Below are 10,004 nucleotides of genomic sequence, written 5' to 3'. Positions count from 1 at the left end.
CTCGTAGAACTGTACATGTTTCTCCCATGATTGTGTCATCTTTATCTACTGCCTTGTCACAGGCTCTGCTCTCAGCGGAAACAAATCAAGAAACACATTCTCCAACAGTTTTGCTTGTGTCCAGGCCCGAGTACCTCATAACTGAACTATTGTTCTAATTTCTTTCCTGGTATTTCTACATCCAGTTTTACTTTTCCTCTAATTATCCGCTGCCTGAGTAATCTTTCTTAAACCCACATCTGACACTGACAGGAGCTACTCTACAATTCTAAATCAATCGCCTGCTCAAAGCATTTTGATTTTTCCCCATTAAAATATTAAATTCTCAATTTGTAATTTAAGGCCTTCCACTATTTTACCCAAGTTCTCTGGAGTTACATACAATCCCATACACCTTTCACTTCAGTCTTACTAGTTAGTCTCTTTGTTCCTGGAGCATTTCCTATATATCTCTGTTCATACCCCTTTGCTTATGTTCCCTTGATCCTGAATAATCAGCCCGTAAGATCCATCTACCCTCTGCCAGTCCTTTAAGAATCTGTTCAAACACCACTTCATGTGAATCCTGTTGTTCCTAGTTTGAGGAGCTAATATTTTCTCCTTGATTTCCTATCTTACATTCTATTTCCACATTTCTGCATTGGACGTTAAACACTTCAAGGAAGGAAATCTCACAGATTGTGTTACCAGTGGTCAGAGATTTTGTGCATAAGCATTATTAAAATAATATGTGTTGAATGGTATTGAATCACTTAAGATACACTTTTTTAAAAACCCTATAAAAAGTAATATATATTTAGTATCTTTCTAACTGTAAAAACCTAATTTGCATATATACATTATGAGTTCATTAAATCAAGAAAACATTAAACTGGATTAAATTTGGAGATCAAATTTTGAGATGTATTTCTTTGTTCAATGGAATCTTTAAAATGCATTTAATTAAATATAATAAAAATTAAAGTATACCAGTCAATATCAATATCAGTAGTCACTGTTTGTATTTGAATCAATCTGGGTCCCCACAGGAAAAAGGTGGCACTATGAAGGTAGGCAAATAGTATAATAAAGGGTTATTTACAAAAAGTTGGGTGTGGGTTAGCAAAACCAAGAGGAGCTGAAGCAGTACCCTGAAACTAGTAATACCTACCATGGAAAACGTCCCACCCCTTGGCCAGAGTGGTGAGGCCTAGAACCTTCACCAGAACCTGGAGACAGAGGGCTCTGCAGAGAAGGCAAACTTACCAGATCTGTGGCTTTGGTAGAAAGATGTAACTAACCTGTAGCGAACCCAGACCTAACGCTACCTCCTCTTTCTGATTTCTGCTGGTATGTCTTAAGTGACCAAATCCAGCCATAAGCCACCTTGCCCTGCAACCCCAAAACCAAGGGAGGGTGGGAACGTGGTAAATAGAGTGGGGTGAAGAAGGAAGGAGAGTGTGCGTCTGGCAATGTTTGATATCTGGCAGCTATGTTTGGACATTTTGTTTCTATTTGATTCTCTTTTTATGCTGCTGAATCTGTTTCAGAAGACTAATTCATATGAATTTATTTCATCAAAAATATATTGGTTTAGTAAAAATTTCTTTTTAAAGGATTCAATTATTTTGCATTTTTGTGAAGAAACTCAACATCTACATCAATAATGTGAAAATAAAAGATATTGTGGAAGGAGAGTGGATTCAGAAACCTTTTGATTATAGCTTTCTGCTTGAGTACATAATCAGCTTCACAGTCAGATATTTTCATGTCTTAGACTTATTAGTAGTACTGATTGCCTTATTAAAAGCACAAAAGTGTTTTTATTCTTCTCAGAAAATGTTGTGAAGCACATAGATTCAGTAATACCACCTTTGGGATTTGCGAGTTAACTTGGTGGACTTCTTATACTTGATAGATACAAACCGGCCTTGCATTTTCACTTGAAATGTGTAAAAGACCAAGCAAAGATACACATACCAAAAAATTCTGAGAAATGAATCCTCAACCTCAAGAAGTGTTTAAGGAAACAAATCAAATTTTAAAAATCTGAAATAATTTTAATGACTAATTCCTTTTGTTCCAAAAAGCAAGAGGTATGAAAAAATTATCCTTCAGAAACATTCATTTTTTTACTTTGGTATTAGATTTTAAAGCATAAATCCTAGTTCAGATATAATAGCTAATTTAAATCTCATAACAAACCTTATTATGATATATACTTGGATACATTCTATAACCTAATTTTTAAATTTGAAAAATTATATATTAAAGAGATTAAGTAACATTCTTAAATTCCAAAACTAATAAATGACAAATGCTGAAACTGACCTGTGTGCCTCCCAGTGTAGTGTTATTTACATTCTATCAGGACCTTTAAAATATTTTTGAGTATGTAAAATCTGTATATCATTTAATATACTAAGAAAATTTTAGAACATACATAAAACATAATGTCAAAACAATGACATAAAAATAAATATAAATGGGAGATCTGGGATTTTTTTTACCTGCTCCCAGCATACATGCATACCCTGCTTGAAAGATTATTGGTCAATAGTACATACACCAACTTACTCTCTGAACTAATATAAATTTGCATTCCTCAATGCTCACTGTACAGAAAATGAAACCTAAAGGTTCTTAGATACTCTAGGTCCAAAATTACGAAGAGAAAGGAAAAACTGAAAGGCATTTTTGAGACAAAAATTATAAGATGTGATAACCACTTAGGTATAAGGACCACTGAAGATGTTCAGATTTTTTTTTCCTTCGGTCATTAGGCAATTGATTATTTAGTTATGAAATACAAGAGATAAAACACTTTAGTTTAGTTTTATAATACTATTAATGTAAAAGTCTTTTAACATTGGCTATTCCATTTTTAGCTAATATAAAGGATCTGTAAGGTCTTTTGCCTTTTTCTGAACTAGGATGATTTTCTTTCTTGTTTGACTAACAAGAGTTCTCAATATATAGAGACATTAGCTTTTTGTCCATATTATGTTCTTTGTATCTGTTCTTTTCCTTCACACTGTTTTTATGTGACACCCACATGTTGGTGTCATCGTAGTCACAATAGTATTCCACTTGACTCCCATTAAGAAAATTCCCTAATTCAAACTGGCTTACACAATAAAGAATGTATTTTCTCACATAAATGAAAGTCCAAATGTAGGATAGACTCCAGGAATGATAAACAGGACTACAGTGATGTTATCAAGAAACGTTTTTTTCCAGCTTTCTGCCACTCGTATAGTAATCACATGATAGCTTCCAGGGCAGTGGGGCTATATGCTTCCTTCACGTGTCCAGCAAGATAGAGAGAGAACCTCTCTCCTGACCAAGGAATATAAACCCTTCTCTTCATTCACTTTCGGCCAACTTTGTAAAGAACTACATTTCCATCAAATAAGTACGCAAAATTTTCAAATATCTACTGTCCCCACAAAATCATCCATCCATCCCCAAGAGTCCCACATGTGAAATGTACCAAAATTTAAAGGAACACATAACTCTATTGTTATTTAAACTGTTCTACAGAATAGTAAAAAACATCTTTTTTATGGAATAAGTATAATCATAACCAAAATAAGGACTGTAATATTAAGAATCTACTGAGCAATCATATGTTTAATAAAGCCAGAATTCGTATTAAAATCAGAAATAAGTTATTTGAGTAAGTTCTGAGGATATATGTACAGCATTGTGACTATAGTTAAAAGTATTGCATTGTATATTTGAAAGCTGCTAAGAAAATACATTTTAAAAGTTCTCATTACAAGAAAAAAATGTAACTATGCGGTGATGTTGACTTATTGTGGTAATCATTTTGCAATATATACGTATATTGGATCATTATGTTTGTCCTAAATTTGACACGTCATGTGAAATATCTCTATTTCAAAACTTTTAAAATAATTTTTGAACTTGGAAATTATTCAGTTTTTTTGTTCATCAGGTTCCTCATTCATAAACGAAAGGGAATAACACTGCCTAGGATTGTGACGCGCATACTTTAAGCTATGAAGTGTGATGCCTATGTGGTTCCCTATGAAAGCTGTTGCTGGCAAAAAGTCTGAAAGACGCTGGGCTAAAATCCTCCAAGGCCTCTTTCAACTCTAAAAGTTGTAGAATCCTAGATGAACAGAAAAATTTCCCCCTCAAGTTATATATTTAGATTTGCATATGACATAGAATAACGTTTACCAAGTATAGGTTCTTAAAAACATATTTTTATGACATATGCTCTATTCAGAGATGGTTCATACTTTACAGGGATTTCCTATATAAAGTTTAATGGATACATTTTCTTGCTTATTTCAAGTAATACCTATGTTTTATACTCCTAAGGATAGTACATAGGAGAATGAAAAGTTCAGAATTTTTTTAACTAGAAAGCAATCACACTATATTTTTAATTGTTATGTAGTTTCAAAAATGCTATACTAGGACACATAAATTCTCTAAAAATTATAAGATGTCAGCCTCCAATAAGCTGGTAGTCCACCAAAATGAGTTTTCCTATTATTCCATAGTAATAAAATTATAGCTGGGCAAACGACTCTACAGCTTTACTACATATGTCAGCCTTCTTTGGAGTTAAATGTGTCATGTGATAAAGGTTTGCCAATAGAATGTAACCAGGAAAACTTATGTTATTTTCAGTTCTGGCTAGGCCTCTCTTTTTCTTTCCCAAATGCTGAGAGACCTAGCTCTGGAAATAACCTATTTCTACTATGCAGATGAAACAATGACACAGGGCAAGGCAGGGAAACATGATAAAAGGAATCTGAGACCCTCAGTGACCATGTGGAGCAGAGATTCCTGACACCCTGAAGCCCTTGAATCACGAATTTTACTAGAGTTTTAAAAATCATCATTGTTTTTAATAGTCACTAAGTGTTGGGTTTCTTGGTTTTTAGCATTAGACTTCATCATAACTAAAGGCAGATCCATTAAGTTTAAAATACAATATAGGTTATATGTTTAAGATAAAGTCAAAGATAAACTGAACATAACTGGAAAAATGAAAGTCCAAGGGAAACATTTATCAGTCTTATATATGGGATATAAGATAGATTGTTGTTCAAATTCCTCTCTCAGATAACTCAACTTTTAGAGTAAAATGCGTATTATTCAAATAAGAATCAAGCACCAAATAAACTCACTGTTGTACTTAATTTTTGTCTAAAGTATAAGAGATGTTGGAAAGTTCAGTTTTAAAAAAACAACTCCCTTACTAATAAATTATCATGAAATATGAAAAAGACAATCCTGACAAGTAGATTCTGAATATGAATTTTATAATAAGCAAAATCTGCTACAGAATAAACACAATGTAGTTTAATTCTGATCATTGAGAGATGCGAATCTTAGTATAAGCTATAAAATTTGAAATTTGAGCACGATTAATCCTCACAAAGTCAGACATGGCTATTATCTAAGCATTTTCTTTGGTCCAAATTTCCATTGCATAAATACTGTCTATATCAGATAGATAGGATATATATCAAAAAAGTTTATAATAGAATTAGAATTTATAATAGATCAATTAATCACTAAACAGAAATATTAAATTTTGTCATTCATTCATGAAGATTTTGTGACAAATTCTCAGTAAAAATCTATTACTTGTAGCAAAACAGAAAATGGTATTTTTGCGCTAGAAAATCACGCTGCAAATAATTATTTAATATATAATGATATATATATATCTGCTAATACCTATAAAGTCATAAAGGAGCAAAATACAGAAGACAAGGGAAAATGTCAGTAAAATATTAATTTACGACTTTTACATCTTGGATTGTAATTCTCATCGGTAGTGAACTTACTTTGAAGCAGTCATTTTTCATACAGCATCTCACTATACTTTTTATAGCATTTTTAGGTAGGTTATGTTCATTTTAATGATGAGAAATCTAAGCCTTAGAGATTAACTAATTTAAACCCAAAGTTAAGTAGCAGTAGGGCCGATATGCTTTTGTCCTTTCAATTTCTACTGCCTTCTAAAAATATTTATTTCAGTATTAGAAAATGAATTAAAGGGGATATAAATACTTTTCATACACCTACCTATTTTCACCATTTCTGCTCATATTCTCTCGTCATAGGGAAAGATTTTAATATTCACAATTAAATATCAACTACCTTTAAGTAAATTGCAGTGTCTTCAAAACCTGGGCCTAGAGAAATCAGAACTATTTTTCTCGGCACCTTGTTTCATAATATATGCTATATATTTGAAACTTGTGCAATGTGCCACAAATAAAACAAAAACTCTAACTCATGAGGGGTTTTCTCTAGCTCTAAAAAACTTGATTCTCAAGGTTTCTTTTCTTCTTGAATTAAAGTGTTTTCTAACAAACACTTTCTTACACCCATGATTTTTACAATGGTGCCCTCTCTTTACTACTAAGTAGAGAAAGTGTTATTAACAAAATGCATTAAGGTGATTTTTAGAACATTTGCTGTTAGAATTAATGATTTTTCCCACTGAAGTCACAATTGAGACAAATCATTTGGTTTTGGGCTTTTGATACACAAATAATTCGTATTAAGTTCATAAGCGGTCAAAATCAGGCAAAGTAGCTGTGCACTGACTACAATGTCAGGTCGAAAATAATATCAAAATGAAATGTTTAAATTTTAGGATTATTTAAAACGGACAGTTACGTAAGGCGAAAAGAAAACGTTCGCTTGCACAGGATAACCAAAGTTAGATATTAAAATATGTAAAATATTTCTTATAGAAGCATATAGGTAAACTTCTCACAAATTCCAAAGAATAGTCACTGGATGCTTTTAGGTGATTTTTAATGCACAAGATTTATTTACCAATTCAAAAAAATCACTTATAGTCAGAGCCTTTAAAAATTCCCGGGGCAGAACAAATCAATATATATTAGATGTGTAAGGACTGGAGCCAGGGGCACACTGAGTTCCTCTTATAAATAATACCTTTTTAATAAAAAAGGGTGGTACTTTATAAGAAATCCAAGTGATACCAATTTATAAAAACAATCCTTAGAAGGTTGGCCACGTGAGAGGATGGCTGGAGGCACAGGGAGGGGACTGAAGGACGCGCGACAAACCCAACCAGCTCGAAAACGCGTGAGTCCGCCCTCGGAGCCCCGAAACCGAGGGACACGGGTCCTCGCCGCCCGGGAGCCCGGGCGTCGGGGTGCTGCCGACCCCTCCCGGCTGTCTAGAGCCCGCCTCGCCGGCGCCAGGCCGCGCCCCACGCGGAGACGCGCAGGGGCCGGGCGCGCTCGGACCCGGGGCCTCCAGCGGCCGGCGCGGCGTCAGCCCCGCAGCCCGCGGCGCGCGCCTCCCGGAAGTGCCCGGCGGCCCGGGGCGTGCGCGAGGCGGGGGCCCGGGAGCCGGGGGGAGGGGCCCGCGCCAGGCCCCGCCCCTCGCGGCCTCGGGCTACGGCCCCGGCTCCGGGGGCTCCGGGGGCTCCGGGTGCGGGGCTCGGAGGCCCGGCTCGGGGTCGCGCGGTGACGGCTCCTCGTGGTCCCCTCGCGGGCGCGGCCCCCGCTGCTCGCGGTGCAGCTGCAGCAGGGCGCGGCGGTACATGGCCTCCAGCTTCTCCAGGCGGGCCCTCAGGGCCCGGGGGCTGCCCGGCTCCCCGTCGGGGCCGTCGCCCCTGGCCGTCCGGTGCGCGCCGGCCTCCTCGGGGCCCGGGGTCGCCGCCGCCGCGGGCGCTCCGTCGGCTCCGTCGCCGCCCTCGCCGGGGAGCCGCAGGGCCTGACGGAAGAGGCTGCGGTTCTCGCGCTTGAGCCGCCGGTTCTCGAGCCGCAGCCGGGCGTTCTCCTCCCGCAGCCGCGCGTTCAGCCGGTCCCGCTCGTCTCGCGCGCGGAGGGCCTCCAGGTGGCTGGCCGCCAGGTCGGCGAACCGCTCCTCCAGCTGCTGCCGGGCGCCGCCCGCGCGGCCTCGCCAGCCCGCGCCGCCGCCGCAGCCCCGACCCCGGCCCGGGCGGCCCTGCCCGCGGCCGACCCCGCCGCCGCCGCCGCCGCCGCTCCCGCGCCTGGTGGCGCCACCACGCATGCGCCACATCCGTCCCGTCCCCACCGGGCTGAGGGCCGAGGGGCCACGCGCGCGGGCGCGGACGAGTCCGGGGCCCGGCGGGGCGGCCGGGCCAACAGCGGAGGAGGCGGGCGCGGCGGTGGCGGGCGGCGGCTTCTGGCCGGGGGCCAGAGGAGGCCGGGAACTGGCCCGGTCGAGGCGTGTCTTGTCTCCGCGGCGGGCGGCGGGCTGCTCGCACAAAGCCCCGGGGAGCGGGCGCGGCGCGGGTCCGCGCGGGGCTCCGCCGGCGCCTCCGTGAGGCCCGTGCGCCGGGGGCCCGCCGGCCGCGCCCCGCGCCCCGCGCCCCGCGGGCCGCGCCCGGTGCATGGCGGCCTCGGAGCAAACGCGAGAAGTCCTGGGACAGACGCGGGCGAGTCGAAATGTAACCACCTCGTTTAAAACGTAGCCGGTTAAGCCCCCTCCGAGCTTCATAAAACAACTGAGCTGAGCGCCCGCCACGAGGCCCTCGGGTGGGGACGGGTGGCTCCCAAAAGAACGGGGGCGGGTCCCAGTTCCAGGGCCTGGGCTCCGCTCGCAAGCCGCCTGCAAGCCCATGAAGCCCGGGAAACTCAGAACGGGCCCCGTTCACCCCGAAACTTGGTAATACCGGCGGTGCCCTGGGGGATGCCCAGCCGCTGAGCCGCGCCCGGCTGGGCCTGTGTTACTTTTGTTGGCTGCAGTCTCACTCCCACGTTTGTAAATCTGTTACTCCCTTTTTACAGCTTCCGAGGTCAAAGCTGCTCCGTGTCACCTGTGGAAAACCTGCTCAGTTTGTGTGACCAGCCGCTGGGCTTCCTAAAGGGCACATGCTGGTTCATGAAAAGGCCTCTCTGCACCCAGCCCCACCCCAAAGCACCCTATTTTGCCTTGATACAAGTGAATGAAGTAATGTAAAATATAAAAAGCAGGTGAAACCGATTAAGCAAAAGGCGATCCAGTAAAATTGATAGTCTGTTTGTTATATCTTAACAGTAATCTGATTACACAGGTATACTCCCAAAAGACAGAATCCATTAATACTGCCTCTCTGAGCCAGACATCTGGTATATATAACTATGCTGATTTTATTACTAGGAAGGAATAGAAGAAAGGAAATAAAAGGGAAAGGGAAAAAGAAAAAAAAAAATCCAACAAGAGCTATCAAAAAAAGTCATGAAAGTTACCTATGCGTAGCAATGAACATTCATTCACCTCATGGTGAATGGAGATCCCACCAATCTTTCTAAATAGGAGGTGGAGACAATGGCTGTAATTTCTAAGTTGGAGTATTTGGGATAACAGTGACTACAGTGATTGATGCCAAAATTACTACTTTAAATTTAGATAATATCTCGAGAATTCTATACCTGAAGATGAACCTTTACATAATTTCTAAATAAGATATCATAAAACCTAGAAAAATACATTTACTCACCATTGTTAGTAGTCTACATATGAAAACATTATTGTGCAAATGATATAACATTTATGTGAAAATAAAAAAATCCTGGAAAGAGAAAATTATGGACCTGATAAAATTTAGAAGAAATATGCATTTATATATATTCTTAAGAGAATACAGGAAAATACATATCTTAACTAGAAAAAATATAAAAGATAAATACCTGTGCTTTCCTTTAAAGATGGGAGTTTCTAAACAGTAAAATTGCTTGTTAAATAGAAAAAAGTCTTGAAGGACACAGATCGCTCTTTCCTAACAGTATTTATTGTCTTTTAAGCTACCCTTACTAAGAAAAAGAGGTAGGAATTTTCCGATAACAAATCTGACAGTTTTATAAATAAAAAATGTATAAATTCCAATGGACTATTTTCACTTTGTGTTTAGGAAGTTCTAAGGTTGAAGATGATTTCTTGACTAACGTTATTAAGTTTGGAGTAAAAGAGCAGAAAAAGAGTCAGAGTACCTGATTTTGTTATTTCCCTGAAACAACTTACTATTTTTTTATTACAGGGAC

At 40.4% G+C, this 10,004-nt stretch overlaps 1 protein-coding gene across 1 annotated transcript; it reads right to left on the bottom strand.

Annotated features, from left to right (window-relative positions):
- Nucleotides 1-7,410: 7,410 nt before the first annotated feature.
- Nucleotides 7,411-8,138, bottom strand: TUSC1 (tumor suppressor candidate 1). The gene has a single exon (XM_087823141.1). The coding sequence runs from the start codon at nt 8,038-8,040 to the stop codon at nt 7,411-7,413; it is 630 nt and encodes a 209-aa protein (XP_087679267.1). The 5' UTR covers nt 8,041-8,138.
- Between the last annotated feature and the right edge of the window lie 1,866 nt (nt 8,139-10,004).

Source organism: Miniopterus natalensis, chromosome 12 (assembly GCF_054644295.1).
Source record: "Miniopterus natalensis isolate mMinNat1 chromosome 12, mMinNat1.hap1, whole genome shotgun sequence".
In the NCBI taxonomy this organism is placed as follows: Eukaryota; Metazoa; Chordata; class Mammalia; order Chiroptera; family Miniopteridae; genus Miniopterus; species Miniopterus natalensis.
The sequence above is the reverse complement of the archived record's forward strand: the minus strand, read 5'-3'. Positions and strand labels throughout refer to the sequence as shown.